This window comes from Pithys albifrons, chromosome 3, assembly GCF_047495875.1.
Source record: "Pithys albifrons albifrons isolate INPA30051 chromosome 3, PitAlb_v1, whole genome shotgun sequence".
NCBI classification, from domain to species: domain Eukaryota; kingdom Metazoa; phylum Chordata; class Aves; order Passeriformes; family Thamnophilidae; genus Pithys; species Pithys albifrons.
Window position 1 is genome coordinate 37776117 of NC_092460.1, and position 19762 is coordinate 37795878.

Sequence of the window (19762 nt, forward strand, 5' to 3'; positions counted from 1 at the left end):
TGGTGCTTAATTTTGCATTTATAAGGATTAGATCCTAAAATGTGAGTGGTAAAGAAGGATGAGGCATATGAAACCATTTCACTAGACTCTCAGCACAGCACAGCACTTAAGTGTAGTAAGAGTGACCAGGCTGTTAGTGAACAGCATCCTATGTCTCTTTGGTAGTTACTGCACTGACTTTGTCCTTCATTTATTTGGGAACTCTGGAAACCACCTCTGAGATTTTAAATCCCTTTCCTGATAAAAAGAGACTGACCTCAACCCAGAACTACAATAAAATCTGCTGCTTCTGCAGAATATTTTCACTGGATGTGAATTGTAGTTACAGTTACACATCAAATCCTTTTCATCTCACCCACTAACAATTCCTTAGTTTCAGTCAACTTTGTCTAAGCCAGAACCAGTATAAATTATGTAATCAATGCAGTACTCAAGTTCTGAGTCCCACATCACACTGCACCATCACACACCTGCAGTCACCCTGCCTCCAGGCAAACTGGTTGATTGTGCAAGGAAAAGAAGCAAAGTTCCTAGAAAGAAAAACATCTGTTCTTGAGTATCAGCACTGTGTATTGGCTGTACATCAATCATTAAGAGTTAACAGAAAGAAACATATGCCGATACTCAGTCTTAACTACAATGGAGTAGACAGCAACCCATACCACAATGCAGGACCTCCATTGCTATTACATACAGATTTCTTGTCTCCATTACTGTTAGAGCAAGAACATTTCATTAGCATGGCAAAAAGAGCCTAATGAATTTGATTCATGTTTCAAACTATACAAGGACAGAAGAGCCAAAGCCATATCCCCATGCGTGATTTCTTGCAGACAGCTATACTCATTTGGCAGCTATTATCTCTCAGACCAGCTGGGCTGTGTTTTTCAGGATCTCTGCTCTGGAGCCCTTCCAGACAGTAGCATTTAGTTGGAACATTCATGGCAGAAGCAGTTCAGGAAGCTTCTTTCCTCAACACATAAACTTCTGCTGGGGCACCAGTGCAACTGTATAGGCCTGGAGCTAAGCAAGGCAGAAACAGAAGAAAACAAAACTTGAAAGAAGAAAGATTGATGAAAAGTATGACAAACAGGAGTGTTGTTCACTGCTTGTGCCCTTGGTACCTTTTCATAGAATCTAGATCAAGTATTTGCCGTAAAGCACCACAGACATACCCACTGCATTTCCAGAAAACCCTGAACTCTGTTTAAAACTATTTGATATATGATCTGTCTACATTAATAATTTCATCTTCAAAAGAAACTTATGTAATCAAGTCCTTGCACTCTTTAATCTGAAACCTTCTCTCTAAAACTTCCTTCTGGGTGTTCTTCTACTGCATGAATTTATGCCTGCCTTCCTAGACTCTCCCTACTCCTCTCCACCTTTGGTTGCCACCAGCAGCATGTCCATTCTCTTTGTCAGCCATATGTGTGCCCAGGGAATCCTCACCTTTTTCTTGGAGGCAGGCCCATTCAGGCGATTGTCAACACTTTTTTTTCCTGTACAACAGACCTAGATCCTGTCTTTTCTCTATCTGCTCTCCGTGATATTACCTCAGATTCCTCTTCAACTATTCTGATGGTCCACTTTTAGTCAAGGCTAAATTTGTATGGAGACAGGTCTGGGAGTATAACACACTATGCAGAGAAACATCCTTGTTTCCTCCAGAGGATTCAGAACTGGCACATCATAAAATCACTTAAGCTAAATCCATGTCTTTATATGTCTACACACCAGACCTTGCTCTGTAATACAAGGATGTAGGAATAATAATTTGATTTTGGAGTTAAGAAAAAGGAGTTGAGAGTAACAGACAGAGTTTTAGAGCCTGTTAGCAGGTGCAAGTTAATTCTGTGGGAAAGAGACCAATTAGTAGCAAAACCAAGGAAGATAAGAAGGCTTTGAGTTATTCTGCTCACAGCAAAGGAATTTGGAAGATAGTGTGGTCATAGCAATAGTGCTAAAAGTATCATCCAATTAAAGCTGTGATGAGAGTTATGGACACTGTGGTTTCAACCTATGAAATGCAGCTATCGGTGGGAAGAAGGTTAGGATATATGCTGTAATTAGAAGTTAGTTAAGGCTTTTTTTACCTGTCTTTTGTCTCTCCATGGAGTTCTTGAATTAAACTGTCTTTGAGTGAATCACCTGTAAGCTGTGGCCTAATTAATCTTCCCTCCTCTTCAAGATTTACTACTCACTCACAGTCGTTTTCTTTTACAAATGGTGCCCTTCGTTGTGAGATTTTTCCATTTCTTTTACACAAGGAAAACAAAGCGTTCTCTGTCAGAGTTCAGAGAACTTGTAGCAGGCAAGGATGTGCCAGGCTTCTTCTTGTTAGAGCCATCACCACATCTTGCATTAACCAGACAAGTGGTCCTCAACATTTTCTTGGCTCAAACACACCTATGCATGGGTAATTTTTCATCACACACCTACCCCTATTTGCCAACATATTTGCCACCACGTCTTAAAATCAGGGGTGTACCTGACAGGGCAGTGAGGGGTACCTTGCACACCAGTTAGTCACCCAAATAAAATTTAAGTTGCTTAGCAAAGGGCCTTTTTCACCTTTTTTTAAACTAGTTTAGGCACTGTTTGACAAGTGGTTAATACAACGCTGCTTTCATGTAAATACAGTGGGGCTTTAATCCTGTTTGGGTACAGAGGCAATATATATCTTCAGTATCTCAGTAGATATTCTTTATGTCAAAACCAGAAGTACAAGTCCATGTGAAAAGAAAATAAAGTGCTCTGCTTTTTTTTAACTCTCTCAAACTTCATTGCTCAGAGAGAAGATCTGTTAAAAAAAAAAAAGAGGAGTGTGTAAGCACTTAAATTAACCATGCATTTGTCATCAGAAAACTATGGGTTTAGTCTTTATGTAAGTGCAGAAGTTTTTCTGCATCATTAAGTACCAAATAAATGACTGAGAAAGAGAAAAGCCTTCATTTTATGCAAAACAGTTGAAGGCAAGTTACTATGTCAGGCATTGTATTCTAAATCTGAAGTGGGAACTGAATTTTTTATGCAATCCCAATGTCTGTGTACTGGTAATGTTATTCTGAATTTAAAAAGATGAGTTCTGTCTGTTCTTCTGAAATCTTAAGTAAAAAAAAATTATTTTACTTCTGCATACCCTTGGCTAAGAACATATACTTGGGAAAAAACCTTACATTCTCTATGCCCTCAAAACCATTACACTGTCATCTTCAGATAAACACCTTACCCCAACAGCTGCCTAGATGATAGGGGAATGTGTGGAACACAGTGTTCTGAAGGAGCTCTCATGGATTCAATTCTACCCCCCAAAAATAGCTCTAAAAGAAGTTTTGGAAGGTGCCAATGGCTGGGAAATCAAAACTCTCAAAATAAAAAGTTTTTCCATTTCTAGAACAAGAGACACAATTTGAAGATTTACAAAGTTCACTTTTAAATTTTGTGGATTTGAAGGGGTTTACATTTCAGGTTTTGGTTCAGAGCATTTCACTGATTTCTGATCACAATATTGTACAAATTAACAGTAGCAGTATCGAAAGAAAAAAAATCATATGACGAATCTGCCTTTTCTTCCCTCATGATAAACAAAGTGCTCTAGATATTTGACGTCAGTAAGAAACTGTCTGTGAAGAGATAATTTAAAAAGACCTTTGAAAAAAAGAAAGCAGCAGGGGGGTGTCTAGTCCAGTCATGATAATTTAGTTGGAAAACAGACTGGACAGTACAGATAGTAGAACATGGTGACAACATTTAAAAATCTGGAAAAATACAACCAAAAGGGTAAAATGGCAACTCCAATGTCATTGCAGAGAATGGTGAGCATAACACACACACAACAGACATATTCAAGTTTGCTTGTATTAATGTCTTTCTATTAAAAATCAATGGTTCACTTCAGAAAAAGCTTCTCTAAAGTTCTTTACTTCCATGTTATGATGAATCCTTGTTGATATACACAGTTACCTCTGTGTTTATGTTTGTTTTCTCACAAACATTATGTATCACAGACTGATCTTCTAGTGCTTACATTTCTGTCTCTGGTATGTGGCTCTCTTGCAGCATGCCAGTTTACAAAACAAGACAGGCTGATGTTTAGTTTGGTTTTGAATGGAGCACAAGTGAGTTTCCTATATAAAATGTTTGTCCTTGTCATGATTAGATAATATAAAGGACTGAGTCACAGTCTTACACTTTACTGTAGAATTCATGAGGTTACTCCTGACCTTAAAAAGCAACAAAATCAGACCTCTTTTTTACAGGATTGTTTCTCAGAAAACTTCAGGAGTTAACTGGCTAAATACATAGCTGTGTATCACAGGTTAATTTATGCTTCCTTCCCCGCTACCCCACCTAATTTCTTTAACAAAAAAAGAGCATGAGTAGAAAGACAGGAGTAACAAATCATGCAAGGGCGGGGAGTCAGAATATCCAGTTTCTCAGAGTTTTCAATCCAAATTTTCATCTCACATATGTTTTACTTAGATATAAACCCATTAATTTCAATAATTTTGTGCCTGATTTCCACCGTTTTTTGTTTCAGAATTAGTCCATTCTTCTCTACTGCCATCAGATCTAGCAGTTCACAGAAGAACCTGGAAAAATATTTTATTTGTAATTCAGTAGCTCCTTTTTATGTTACAAAGAAAGACACTTTTCTGCTTCCCAGAGAGACAAGGCATTAACCAACATTTAAGAGTTTGGATAGGTCAAGTACTTGTTTAGACATTCAGTACTGCTATCATCTGTCTCTGTCAAAGTCTGCATCTGTAATATAGTGAAAAAGGGACTGAACCAAGATCAGTACAATGGATCTGTGAGTAAAAAAAATGGGCAGTATGGTCCTGCCCTTCTTAAGAAGGCATTTGCAGAAGTAGACATATCTGGCAATAAACTACTGTTTTTTTCTGTGGGGGTGGGGTATAATACCTCTAGAAAGATATCACAAACTGAGGCCCATGCTATTGGACCAACGTGTCTTGGCCTTCTAAAGATACAGGTACTTACAAACTTTAGACATGAAGAAGCAACTTTATCTGACCTTATGGGTTATATCTAGTTTGGAGGGGCGGTTGGGAGCACACACTGACCAAGCTAATTTTCCTGGCTTCTGCAGCAACCCACACCCGGCCACCATCTTTTCCCAGCCCCTTGGGTTACAGATATGTTCTGGTTACAGGACGAGCTGGAGACCCCAGACAAGACAATGGCTAGAAGCGTCACGCTAGAACAATCTGCAGCTCATGGCCTCTTCCCTACCTGTCCTGAATTACTTCTGGAAATGACAGATGCTGAGAGTGCAGAAGCCCATCTGACCAACCGTATAGCAAACCTGGAGCGTACAGTGAAATAATTGCAGATCTATGGATTAGTGAAGGACAATAAAACAAACTTCTGTGGGGATCACTGTACCTTCTGCATCCCCACTATTGCCCATGGGCCCTGCCACGTGATGGTAGAAAGACCACATAACACTTTGTTCTCACATTTACAAAATCTGAGTAACTCAGCTAAAACAATCTGGCTCTCCTGTGGTGTAAGAGTTCAGGTTATAAAGAAATTTCTATTCAGCTATAACTGTTCAGATTCCACAGCAGCATTTGTCATATTGATCCTAGTCTAGATGAACACATTGGTTTTACTGTGTGCTTCATTTTGTTCTGTTTTTCAAACGTGAAGAAAGTACTTTCGACACTTTTGTGTTTTACAAAAGGAAAGCATATCTCTTTCTCTACTCTTAAGACATTTGAAGCATCCCTTTTCTTGTCAAAGCTAGACGTAGCTTACTGCTGAAACTTGAAAAGGAGCATGAAAATATTTTTCCACGCGAAGAGCATCCGCTTGGCAAGAAAAATAACAGACTGTTCTCTAAAGTTATGAGCTTTGGCAAACATACAAGTCTGCATACATGAGAGAGGAAAATCTCATTCCTGTAATAACCATGCCTACCAAGAAAACTGGACAGGAATGTAGGTCTGGGATGGTCAAATTTTCCATTTATAGATTAATTTAATTTCAGTTGCTTATCCCCTTATTACAAAGCCCATTCTTTTTACTCTTCTTACTGAGAAGGTTTGGTCTTTCTTGATGCTGTGGTACCTGTTTATTTTTCAGGGCTTGACCTAGAGAAAATCAAGCAAAGTATTTGCCAATCCCACATTAATCCACCTCTCCAGTCAGATGGTTTCTTTTCACAAGTTCAAGACACAAAAGTTGCTAACATATTTCTGCTTCTACAGCAACCAGTCGTGGACTGTGCTAGGAAGTTGCACTTTAATTAAACCAGTTCAAAAAAATAAATCAACGCAAAGTCTGTAGGATGGTGGATGTTATTTTGCTAGAATGTTTTCTACTCTTATAACTCAAGTGATAAGGAATGGATTTAAGCTAAATAAATACACAACGTACCTCAGCTGATATGTGTCCAAACAAGGCACTTGCATCAACATAATGAAACAGTGCAAGATTTTCATGTAGACAAGAATCAGAAGAAAATGTAACCATATTATTCTTTGGGAATACTGTTAACATGCCTTGCTTTGCTCGTCTGCTGTCAACATTTCCTCCACTTCCTCGAGAGGTCTGCTCCCCACTGCCTGACAGTTCTATTAACTATCTCTTCCTGTCCTGTTTACCCTCAGGTACCCACTTGTTGGCAAATTACACTTCTTTTTATTACCAAACCACTCCATTTGATGTAGCTTTCAAGAACTGTAGCTTCTGCTAAGTTCAAAGGTTCCTCCTCAGGGTATTTTCAACTCGATGTTGCTCAGATTTTCCCCTTTTCTCTATTTGTAACAGTAATACTTACTCCAGTTTCAGAACCAGACTGGCCAGGTTTTCCTCAGAAACCAAAATATATTGCTTCAGGCTTCTCGTGTGTCCGATGCTGTGAAAACGTCAGATTGTGACTACTTCTGGGAAGCCCATCTTGCTCCAGAGGGTGACATACAGTGACTGAACAAAAGTGTAAAAAAGTCCTTAAACCATTTTAGCAGCTCTACTTTCTCAGACTGGCATGGTGTCCCAGCACCTATTCCGTCATCTTGAGTCCACTGGTTTACACTACAGAGTGCGCAAAGTGCTCGTTAAAAGGCAAAATATCAGTTCTTTCTCTTCTTCCCATTCCTGGTTCATCCCTCAGATGCCGACATGGTCAGGACAAAACTGGGATGCAGATCCTGAGGAATTCTGTCTCCCTCTTTGTGAGTGAGCCACCAGCCCTGATGCATCATGAACTGCTGTGGGGAACAGAGGAGATCTCTGGTGATGAAGCACTGAAAGATGAATTTTGAAGAAATCACTACCAACCTAAGCAAAAGCAGTGGCCACACACAAGTTCAACTCTGCCCCCGTGTGTGCAAACATTAAAACACAACCTCTCATCCGTTCCCTGGATCCTGCTTTACTTTTATGCAAAAGGATGTGTTAGTTTCTAACAGTAATCATATATGCCATCCACAATGACCACAACCATGTAGCTAACAGAACACCTTTCTCTTGTACACTCCCATGTCTCTCTCTGCATTATGGGACTTCTTTATGAATGCATTGGCTTCTAAAACAAATAATGTGGATGTCATCCTGGGAGTCTACTATGCACCTCCCAGCCAGGACGATGACATGGACAAACTATTTTTTAAGGAACTAAGGGACATTTCCAAGTCAACATGCACAAATGTCCTTATGGGGGACTTCAATTTGTCAGAAATCAACAGAGCTGGTACAAGCCAGGCCGGAAGATTCCTAAAAAGCCTGGATGACAACTTTATGGAACAGGTCCTAAGGGAGCCAGCTCAGAAAGATTCCTTCTTGGTCGGCTGCTTATCAACACAGGGGATCTCATGAGTGAAGTGGAGATTTGTGGCCATCTTTTCCACAACGACCACGAGGTGACAGAGTTTTAAAATCTCTGTTGACAATAGGAAAAGCACCAGCAAAACCTCAAGTCTGAACATGAGCAGAGCAAACTTCAGGCTGCTCAGGAAATTAGTAAGTAAGGTCCCCTGGGAAAATGTTTTTGCAGCTGCTGGGGTCCATCAGTGCTGGTCACTTTTTAAACATCACCTCCTAAGGGTACAGGAGCAACAATTCCCAAATGTTGGAATTCAAGTAGGCACCAGCTTGGCTGAGCAGGAATCTTCTCTTGGAAATAAGGCAAAAAAGAAAGGTGTATACCCAGTGGAAGGAAAATCAAGTGACATGGAAATAACACATAGATTCTACTTGCCACTGTAGGGAGAAAATTCATGTGGCCAAAGCTCAACTAGAGTTGAAGATGCCAGAAGTGTGGGGGACAATAAAAAGAGTTTTTGCAAATACATAAATGACAACAGGCAGTATAGAAATATCATTGGCCCATTACAGGATGAGGATGGTCACCTCACAAACAGGGACAGAGACAATGCAGAGGTGTTTAATGCTTTCTTTGCTTCTGTCTTCAATGAGAATGACAAACCAAGGGAGCTGGAAGACCATGTCTGTGAGAATGATCAACTCCCAGCCAACCCTGAAACTGTGTGGGATCTGTTGCTCCAGCTGGAGCCCTACAAATCAATGAGGCCTGATGAGATTCATCCAAGAACCTTCAAAGAGCTGCTGATGTCATTGAAAAACCTCTCTCAATGATTTTTGAGTTGTCTTGGGAATCTGGAGAGGTCCCAGCTGCCTGGAAGCTGGTGAATATTGTCCTGATTTTCAAGAAGGGCAAGGAGGACGACCCTGGAAACTATAGGCCTGTCAGTCTCACTTCAGTGCCTGGGAAATTTATGAAGAAGATTATTCTGGAAGATATTGAAAAATGCCTGAAAGACAACTCAGTCACTGGTCACAGCCAGCACGGCTTCATGAGAGAGAAGTTGTGCTTGTCAAACCTGATTTCCCTCTATGACAAGATAATTGATCATGGGAAGCCAGTTGATATAATCTTCTTGGCTTTCAGCAAAAGTTTCGATACTGTCTCTCACAGTATCCTTCTGGACATAATGTCCAGCACAAAGCTGGATAAACACATCATGCAGTGTGTGAACAACTGGCTCATGGGTTGAGCACAGAGGGTAATGAATGCAGTAACATCAGACTGGAGACCTGTCACTTGTGGGGTTCTGCAGAGCTCCATCTTAGGCCCTGTGCTCTTCAACATCTTCATAAATGACTTGGATGTAGGAAAGGATAGAAAGCAAGTTTTCAGATGACACAAAACTCAGAGGAGCTGTTTATTCCCTTGAAGGCAGGAAGACTCTGCAGAGACCTAAATATATTAGGGGGCTGGGCAATCACCAACCATATGAAGTTCAACAAGAGAAAGTGCTGGATTCTGTACCTGGGATGGGGCAACCCTGACTGTTTGTACAGACTGGGAAATGAGATGCAGGAAAGCAGAGCCATGGAAAGGGAGCTGGGGGTCCTGGTCAATGGCAAGTTGAACATGCATCAGCAGTGTCCTGGCAGCCAGAAGGGCCAACTGTGTCCTGGGGTGCATCAGGCAAAGCATCACCAGCCAGTTGAGAGAGGGGATTGTCCCACTCTGCTCTGCATTGGTGCGGCCTCACCTTGAATATTGTGTGCAGAAAGATACTAAGCTATTAAGGAGCATCCAGAGGAGGGCAACAGAGATGGTGAAGGGCCTTGAGGGGAAGCTGTATAAGGAGTGGCTGAGGTCACTTGGTCTCTTCCATCTGGAGAAGAGGAGACTGAGGGGAGACCTCAGCACGGTCTACAACTTCCTTGTGAGAGGGAGAGGAGGGGCAGACACTGATCCCTTCTCTGTAGTGACTAATGACAGGACCTGAGAGAATGGCCTGAAGTTGTGTCAGGGGGGGTTTAGGTTGGCTATCAGAAAAAGGTTCTTCACCCAGAGGGTGCATGGACACTGGAACAGGCTCCCCAGAGTTTAAGAAGAGTTTGGACAATGCTCTCAGGCAGATGATGTTACTCTTGGGGATGGTCCTATGCAGGGCCAGGAGTGGGACTCAGGTGATCCTTGAGGCTCCCTTCCAACTCAGCATGTTCTGTTAATACATTTCAGGACACTCCCAGGCTTTACCGATGACAAATTGTGGGCCAAAGTGCCCCTTAATGAAACTATCTCTCTCACAGAAGCTGTGGGGGGAACTGCAATAGTGTGTTGCAGCTCCGTGGGAACTGGCACAAGCAAGATATGCATGGACATCCTGCAGCACAGGACCAAGGCGCTGCAGGAGCTGATCCCTGCACAAACACCTGCCGGAGCGGGTCACACCTGCCCTCTGTCCTTATCTTTTGATAAGGAATTTCACCCTTCCTCAGGAGAAAAGGTCGCAGTCCGCAGCCACCCACACTCCAAAGAGCCCCGCCTCAGGATGTTACCATGGGCACCGGTGACATCACCATGGGATCCCCACTGACTGCTGGTTCCGCTGCTGATTGGGCGGCGCTGCCAGCTGGGCAGGGCTGAAGCGCTGATTGGCTGGCGGGGCGGGGCGGGCCGAGCGCTGCTGGACCGGCCATGGCGCGGTACACGCGGCTCGGCTCCGCTGCGGCGCCGCTGCTGGGGCTCGGGACGTGGAAGGTAACCCAGGCACCGGCACCCTGGCGGTTCTTCGGTAGCTAACGAAGGAAGCACGTGAAAATCCCAAACTGAAACATATCCTACCCTTTTTAGTCTCCCCCAGGTAAGGTGGAAACTGCAGTGATGGCTGCCATCGATGCCGGATACCGTCACTTTGACTGTGCCTATGTATACCAGAATGAGAAGGAAGTTGGGGATGGGATCCAGCAGAAAATCAAGGAAGGTGTTGTGAAACGAGAGGACCTCTTCATCGTCAGTAAGGTATGGATCAGATGGTCATGGATTATGGACAAACTGGATTTACCTGTGATATTTTTTACAGTAGGAACTGAAAGCAGTTTAATGCTGTGGCATTGGAGAAACTAATAATGTAAACGAGATCATGCCGGATACTACTGTCTTGGTCCACTTCATGACCACAGAGATAGAGTTTGATCCTTTCTGGTCCACTGACAGTAATTGTTAATGTTGGAGCCATTGGATAGGAAGAGTGTGTTCCTTCAGAAGAATCAGTCTTACCCTAACTGTCTGGTGGCAGCTTCCCCACACTTTATTCCAATATCACTGAAGGAAGGCGAGTCTGATTTCCCCTCCACAATGTTCAGAAACCTTGAGTACCACAGCCCTGTTGCATTCTGATACTCTGCTGAGAAGACAGAATGCTGGGGGATGGAGGAGAAGATGCCAACTGCAGACCAATCTGCAGGAAAAGAGGGAGTGGGCAGCACAAATTATATCTGAACTAATGGAACCGGGGAACTTAGTTATGATCCTGCTCAAACACTGTGCTGCTCCTTCACACACATTGCCTTCAGTGGCTGGCCTATCCCATCCCAGAGCACCAGATCTGAAGAGCACTAACATGACTTCATTTTGCCATCCAAAGGAGATGGAGCCTTTCTGTGTCATACAGGAGAGCACCTGAGAGCTCTAATCCAGGAGGTCACAGTGTGCCTTGGTTTTTGTCTCTAGCTGTGGTGCACATTTCATGAGAAGCCTCTGGTGAAGGGAGTCTGCCAGAAGACTCTTGCTGACTTGAAACTGGATTACCTGGATCTCTACCTTGTCCACTGGCCTTTTGGGTTCAAGGTACAGTAGCAGCAATACCCATAGCTTTGATTCTCGTGCCTCTCACTTTCACTTTACAGCCCAACAGTTGCTCTGACTGAGAAAGACAATGGCATGTTTGTCATCTGTGTCAGCACTGCTGTACTGCTTTACTCTGGCCATGTGAGTCACAGTCATGTCTCTGCTCCTGAGATTGCTGTTTCCATACCCGTTCATCCTGGGAATGATGGTATGAAAACTAGGGGCAGGTCTCCCAGCTACAAGCATAAGACAGGCTGCTTTTCCTTTCCTCTTGCAAATCCAGTCTATGTTCATGTCAAATTTCCCCTTGTAGGAAGGAGGGCTGTACTTCGCTGCCTATCTGAAATTTTCCTCTATGTGATACAGAGTCAAAGGACAAAAGGAAATACTTCTGGTTTCCATTTCTGTCTTTACTCACCAAGTCCTTAATGTTGTACAGATTGAGCTATCCTTGCTTGTTCCACTGAGACAGGAATTTAAAAGGTGAAGCTTCAGTGAGAGAAGTTAGGCCCCCAAGACTAATGGGGAGTTGATGTCTCAGTTTGAATATTTCTCATCTTAGCCTTTCTGTCATGCTGGAGTCTGATCTGTCTCTGTTCTACCTGTTGTATTTGAGATGCTTATCTTTTTTCATGCTCTGTTTTAGCTTTATGTTAACAAAGTCATGAAAATGAAGCTGTCTCATGGTGACAGCAACAAACAGCTTCTAAATAAAGTTCAGTCTTTGTGTCTTTTCGTAACTTGTACAGAAAGGCTTTTTTAATTTTGCTAGTGCTGGTGGCTTTACACTGAGCTTTGTCATGGAAGAACTGTCTTTTCAGCAGACCTGGCATTGTGTTGACCAAAGTGTTCCCAATACCTACTTATGTCCCTTGATGGCCCTCTGGAAAAAGAACCAAACAGTTCTTCCTAAGTGGGAACTAAAGAACAATACCTGAGGTGAACATGTGCGAGACTGGAGTTTATAGTTCTGAGTGGTTTTTTTCCCTGTAGAGGAATGTGCCATGACCTCCGGGAGTCCAGCAATAAAAACTGTCCTTAAGAGAATGGTCACTAGCAAAATGCCTTAAATTCCTTCCACTTTTCAAGAAGGAATAACTGAATGTAGTTAAGAATTGGAACTCTTGCCTGCATTAGAAGTTTAAGCTGTTTTGATTGTGAACTCTCATGGTATTAAGTGAACTTCTCAACAGATTTTCAAGCATTTTCTTTGTCACTGACAGGCAGGAGAGGAACTGTTTCCCACAGATGACAAAGGTATGGCTATCTCCAGCAACACTGATATTCTACAGACATGGGAGGTAAGCTCATCCGAGTAAAGAGTCACATCATCTGTCCTCAGCACTGGTCTTGGCTTTAGCTGTTGCAGAATGGCCCATGCACATATGCAGAATTAGTTAAAAAGAATTCACAAAAGCACATAGTAGCTTTTAAAACTGTGCTTTCCATGAAGAGAAATAAGAGAAAAAAACATCAGGAAAAATACACTCAGGTCATCTCTTGTACACTGCATGCTGACTTGGCTCTACTTTATGTCAGGCCATGGAAGAGCTGGTGGATGCTGGTCTGGTAAAAGCCATCGGAATATCCAACTTTAACCATGAGCAGATTGAAAGAATCTTGAACAAACCAGGACTGAAGTACAAGCCTGCAAACAACCAGGTAATCTGCAAAGTGACTGCAGGTGAATACTTTTCAGGGATTATAAAGATCTGATTACAGTTGAATGAGGAGATGGGAAAAGGAAAAGAAAGTAGACACAGCGTGTACTTTAAATCCCACTCTGTGGATATTTCTTGGTACAAACTGGAACAAAACATTTCCTTTTTGTCTCACCTTGCTGAACCACTTTTTACAAATTCTGGATTATTTTCCTAGGAAGCATTCTCTATGGAGAGATGAAGAATCCAGATACGAGGTATCATTCTGACAATAATCATTGAGTTTTATAAAGCCTCTCAGAACAAAATCCATAAAGGATTTGAGTACTCATTGTAAAAGTTGGTGCCCTGTAACATTATTGTCTTGTATTGTTACACAGACTACACACAGGGAAGGGTGAAGGCAACCTGTAATTAGGAAATCAGGATTTAAAAGAATCTCTGGAGCATGGGAAAACTACAGTAGTTCCACAGCTCTCAGTCTCTGCTTCTGTGTTGGCAGATTGAATGTCATCCATACCTTTCCCAGGAGAAGCTGATCAACTATTGCCAATCCAAAGGGATCACGGTGACAGCATACTGTCCCCTTGGCCGTCCTGATGGGTAATTTCCAAGTGGGTTACCACGATTTAAGCCTGAAACATTCAGACTAATTGAGTAATGATGCAGGTGTACATATATATATATATTAATTGATGGGCTAGATAATAGAACTTTTCTGGACTGATTCTTTATTGTTTCTTCCTTTTTGTTCTCCCTCTTTGTCTAGTTCCAAGCCAGAGGCACCTTCCCTTCTGGATGACCCCATAATCAAAGAGATTGCAACCAAGCACAACAAAACCCCAGCACAGGTGAATAGGTGCTCCTTCCTGTAACACAGCCATTAAAGAAACTTTGTCTGAAGAGAGGGAGCAGCCTCTAATGGTAAACTGCAGTGCTGTTCTGTGGCATTAACAAGCAATGCAGATTGTCCACTTTGTGGCCTACAGCATATCCTACTATTACCTATTTGACCCTCAGACAGGAAAAGGTTCTTGACCCATCTTCAGATATCACATCCCCTCTCAGGTCCTCTTGCTGATTATGAAAGCTTTGCATAGACTGCTAAAAGCCTAACTGGAAAGAAAAGGATTTGTTCCAAAACTGAATAGGAAAGGAGGCCTTCCATGTGAGGCTCCACCACTTCTCTTTTTGCCCTCCAGGCAGAGCTACCTGGATTGCAGGGACAGGAATGATTTGAAATGCAGCTCTGCAGAAGTGGGTATAGCTTAGGAAAAATGGCTGTTGGAACAGGCTCTGCTTCCTCCATAGCAGAAGCCATCCTCTTTTCTGACTTGGTTGTCTGTTCTTGCAGGTTCTCCTTCGCTTCCAGATCCAGAGAAATGTGATTGTGATTCCCAAGTCTATCACACCACAGCGCATTGTGGAGAACTTCAAGGTGAGGGATTGGCAGTGAGCTGAGTGCAGCCCTTCAGGGATGGCACGGCTTCTCCCTGCAGAGCAAACAGAGATCCTTCCTCATCCTTGCCATGTCCTTCTTGGGCAGCAGGACTGGGCTCACTCTTTCTGTCTGGAAGTCAGGGCTACAGTGAAAACTACAGCTGAAGAAAAGATAGAGCTCTTGGAACAGTGTGCAAGTAACATTATCCATTACTTTACATGGTGTCTCCTGTTCTATGGACTTGTGGACAGAATGGTGGGCAGTAACAGTACTCAAAATACAGAGTAAACGACATTAAGGGAAGAGTCCCGGTAAACCACACAGCTCCACTGACTGTTAAGTCCCAGGGGGCAGTTTCTAAAATTGGACATCAGGATTTCAGATGTAACGTAGCTTGATTTATAGAAATGTGGAAGTGTTGTATCTGTTACTTTGGTGCTCACCAACCACCTTGGAACAGCAGGCACGTGTACCTGCAACTGTCAGTCTTTTTTGTTTGGTTCTTCCCTCTGTCAGTAGAGTCTCCAAAATCCAAAGAAACTCCTTTTCCTTTCCTTGTTTTGTGAAGTTGTCATTTGTAACCAGCACTCTTTCTGATGTGAACTTATTCTTTGATCTTGTGAATCTTGCTTCTCATTTGATTTGTTCAAAGAGGTAGTTTCCAGCTGTTTCTCTTTTTAGGTGTTTAACTTTGAATTGACTAAAGAGGAGATGGCAACCCTTCTCAGCTTAAACAGAAACTGGAGGATCTGTGAAATGATCACGTAAGTGACCCTTTGTCTCCTTCACACTCCTACATTTTCAATTATGTTCATTTTGATCTCATAGGAACTGGTGTAGCTATTTAAACTGGGTATATTTTGAAATCTGAAATAAAATGAGGGATGAAGCATCTCTTATTTAACATCTTAGTGGAGTTACATTTTTTGTTTTATTGACTAAAGGATGATCATAAGTCACACTGTGTATTCATTGTAAATCCATTCTCCGGGAAACTTGTGTGTCAGGAATTCCAAAATGAGGGTTCTGGTTGATAACTTTGGCTATGTCCGTATGGGAGAAATGAACCTTAGGCAGTTTTAAACTTACAGTAATTTTTTCTGTGAGGTATTACAAACTGATGTCAGCTCTTACATAGGTGGTTGGGGGAGGGAGTGACCATTTGTTGTGCAGTACAAAGCACAACTGCTTGCAGATAGGCACCTTGGAAGCATAGAGCAAGACAAGAAGTGTTGGCTGGAAGGCCACAGAAACTGCTGTTTCCTCTGTAAGCAGCCTGAATTTTAATTTTTAATCTGGAAAGTAATTTGGTCCCACCACTGTTCAGTGCCTGAGTAATAGAAAAAGATGAACATTTTGGTCCTGTATGCTTTTTCTATACTAGTAAGTCTCTTAAATTCATTCTGCTGTTACTCGATTCAGAGCCTCCCTTGAAGGCTCTTCTATTCATCCACTGTTGTTCTATATAGCAATTATCAGCCTTAAGTAATCTTTCCTCTCTTATTTTCTCCAGGTGCAAAAATCATAAGGAGTACCCTTTCAATGCAGAATACTGAAGCTGGTTTTATCCTGTCCTCCTGCAGGCCTCTTAAGTATAATGAGCTTCTATCATTGCCTTAAATCGCCTGCTATGTAGCTTGCACATTGTCTCTCTCCTACCAGCAAAGGCACAGTATTTGTATTCAGTTACTTTGAGTTTTCCTTCTTTGGTGGAACAAAATAGTGAAACTGTTCTGAAGAATAAAATACAGGTGACGATAATTCTCTTCTCGTTAGATGAGTGTCTCTGCATGGCTGAAATAGTAAATAAGAAAACAGAAGAATAACCCAGCAACTGATTTTATCTTATCTTGCATCAACACTACTTAAGACTGCAGGGTGTGAGCACAGAAGGAAGATCCATCCTGAAAGAATGAATTACATAATCACTACCTGAAGATAAAAGGTGACAATTAATTTTATTCCTAGAGCACAGTCCAAAGCTTTCTATGAAAGAAGACTAAATGGGAGAAATGTCCAGACCTACTGATGCATACCAACTCATACTAGGCCTTAATTCTGTTATATTTTTTACAGGCTGAAACTGGACAAAGATCAGTGTTCAATTTTATTCTTAAATAAAAAAGAAATGTTTGGATTACTGCTGGTTTGGAAGTTCTATTGTAATGTGAAAGTTAACAAATCAAGCAATTTGCATGAACAATGTCATCCCTATTCAATTTTAAATGATGTCACAAGAGCATGAAGATGTTGTCTTCATCAAAAGATGAAGAACTTAGTATAATAAGCTGTGGTTGACAGAGCAGTGCTGACAAGGGAGTGGTCAGGAGACTTTACTGAGAACAAGACGATGAACCAAAAACTGCTTTTGTAAAGATTAATATTAGTAGGACCTAATGCTGACTCCTCCCTGCTTGTGCCGTACTAACTTCCATTGCAATTTAGTATGCAACAAGTAAATACGCTTACACAACCTTGAGCTACTTGAATTGTGCATCATTGGTTTCTAAGTATGACTGCACGTATGGAAGATGTTTGACAGATGACAGAAAGGCCGAGAGATTGAATGACATGGGAGCATCAAGATCTTGCCTTGATCAGGAGTTAAATGATGTTGGATATAGTGACCCATGACTAAGCAGCTAGTACAAACAAGAATTGGATGAAGAGTTTTGGTACATAAAAGCTATGGATGTAAAAGTTACAGGAGAACAATACCTAGAAGTGCTGGAAAGCTACATGGTGATAGTGTGGACTGATCTGGCTGCCAGGCTGTGCTGACATCTACCTTTAAAAAGCCACAGTAGAAGAGACTATGGGGAAACATCACTATGCCTGTGCAGATATGCAAAATGTTGAGAACACAAGATGTAATAGCATGTGTTAGTGCTGAGCCACTGCCCAGTGTTTGACATAGGTCAGAGTTGAGTACTGATTGCCCCGGAGTGAGGCCACATTGACTCACTGGAGTATTTTATGAGGGGCACATAACATTACACCTTGTGAATACTTGCAGTGTCACTCTCCTGTGATTTTTAACATCCATAGGTCATATGTATCAAGACTCCTTCAACACATATGTAACTCTCCCTGACAGGCTCTCCTTCCATTGGTCCACTTGGGAAATCCAACTCACATTGTTTGGTCCTCTCTTGCCACATAAATAATGCAAAAACAACTTGGCTGTTTTATGTGAATAAAAAGAAAGAAGCTTTTGTTTTCAAATGAGGTGTGAACAAAACTTGTCCTTTTGGTTTGTGCAGTAGTTATGAGAGAGACAGGACAATGGACCTCAGATACATTTCGGCTTTGGATGTTGATAATACTTACTTGCAATCATTCCAACAGGGAAAAAACTCCAAACATGCAAACATTCATCTCAATACACTGATGTTGAGATCACATAGGATTCTAATATACTCTAGGGATTTATGTGTGCATATATATAAATACCAATAATGCTTTTCTGATGGAGAAAAACTTACAAAAGAATAGAAGTTTGTCTCAAGACAAGGGAAAATAGGTACTGGAGCACAAATCTTAATGCTCAGTATTATTTAGCATAGGCAAACAAAAGAATCAGAATTTATATGGGGCATTGTTTTCCCCTTTGATTTTTATGGTGTGTTCATGGGACATTGTTTGTGGGGGGGTTTTAAACACATTTCCGTATTTGAAATACTCTGTACTGGCCATACTTGTCCTTTACTCAGGAGTCACATGAAACAGTTGGGGGGAATTCATCTCACCTAACTTTAGATGTCCACAGTGTAGGTGCAAGCAGCCACTTCAGGGCCACCCTCTAAGCTCCTGTCACTGCCGAGATGTTTGGGCAAAACAAGGCAGCAGCCTTAATGCCATTCATCATGCTCATGGCCAGGGCTGCTCTTGGCTCTGCAGACCTAGCACATTGTCTCTCCCACTCCTGAGAGCAGAGATGAGGTCCGCTGCAGTCACCTGCACTTAAAGAACACAAACTCTTCCTTGGACAGTCCCCACTAATAAAACCTTATAGTGCTTTTCCCTACAGGCATCAGAGGAGGCTTGAATTTCTGTCATTGTAGGCCAGGAGCAAACCAGACAGCCTTCCTACTGGTAAAGGTTGTTTCCACTGGGACCTACCCACTTTGATCATTTAGAATCTGGTATTTCTCAGCTGCCAAACATTGCTCTTGAAGCTGTGATCTTTGGTGAAATAAAATTCCTAAGTGCAAATGTCAACACAACAAACCTGAAAGGCACTACAATAAGCATCTGGTTTTACTACAAACCTTTGCACACAGGTCAAATTAGACCCTTACACACAGAGTTCTTCATCTCATGCAAGGCACTTTTGGGCATGTCATCAAGCACACAGTTTGCAGTATCTCCCAGGCTAGTTGTCATCCAGCAACAAACACAATACTTTACCAAAGGCCCTGCCATCATCTGACAATCTCAGACATACCTTCTGGACAGAGAAACAGCTGACAGCTCCTGTGTCTTAGCATGATCTGAGCAAAGTCTCACACTAACAGGAACAAACAACAAGCAAAATGCAAAACTTTTGCCTAAAATCCTCTCTTAAAAGACAGATACCTCTTATCCAAGAAATCACTGGGGGAAATCAAGCACCCACCCTCACAGGTTGCAGCAGAAGCAACACAAAAATCTGATTGACTTTGGCAGTTCCTACACTGAGACCTTTTACATCTGGAGTCAAAGCTTATAGCAAAAAATGCCTCAAAATAAATAACTGCTAAGAAGCTTTTTATCTTTTTAGCAGCAAAGGTATTTACTGACAACATTGGAGGCAAGTTCATACTGGGAAAAAACTTGCCTAACTTGTTTGTGTAAAATAAGCCATTTACACAGTCTTGAGTTTATAGTTACACCTTCTAATTTTCATATTAATGACCAGGCAAAATCTTGGGTGGAACTTTCCTTTTGGCTTGAAAGTTGGGTAGTGGTCTCCTGACTTCATCCCTCGGGTGGTCTTGAAGCGTCTTCATCACTGTTGGACTTATGCCTTTTCTTTGTTCA

The 19762-nt window shown here is 41.9% G+C and overlaps 1 protein-coding gene across 1 annotated transcript; it reads left to right on the plus strand.

The window, feature by feature from the left end:
* The first annotated feature begins 10462 nt into the window (after positions 1-10462).
* Positions 10463-16880, plus strand: LOC139670131 (aldo-keto reductase family 1 member B1-like). The gene is made up of 10 exons (XM_071551415.1): positions 10463-10549; positions 10643-10810; positions 11522-11638; positions 12862-12939; positions 13178-13300; positions 13802-13902; positions 14069-14150; positions 14654-14737; positions 15422-15504; positions 16254-16880. Exons 1-10 carry the CDS (start codon positions 10487-10489, stop codon positions 16294-16296), a joined length of 942 nt encoding a protein of 313 aa, XP_071407516.1. The 5' UTR covers positions 10463-10486; the 3' UTR covers positions 16297-16880.
* The last annotated feature ends 2882 nt before the right edge of the window (positions 16881-19762 follow it).

Excerpts from the sequence above, each read along its gene's own strand:
- LOC139670131 (XM_071551415.1), top strand. The coding sequence starts at position 10,487 with ATGGCGCGGTACACGCGGCTCGGCTCCGCTGCGGCGCCGCTGCTGGGG. Across the intron at positions 12,940-13,177 it reads ATATTCTACAGACATGGGAG|GCCATGGAAGAGCTGGTGGA; the intron begins GTAAGCTCATCC and ends ACTTTATGTCAG. Across the intron at positions 14,151-14,653 it reads ACAACAAAACCCCAGCACAG|GTTCTCCTTCGCTTCCAGAT; the intron begins GTGAATAGGTGC and ends CTGTTCTTGCAG.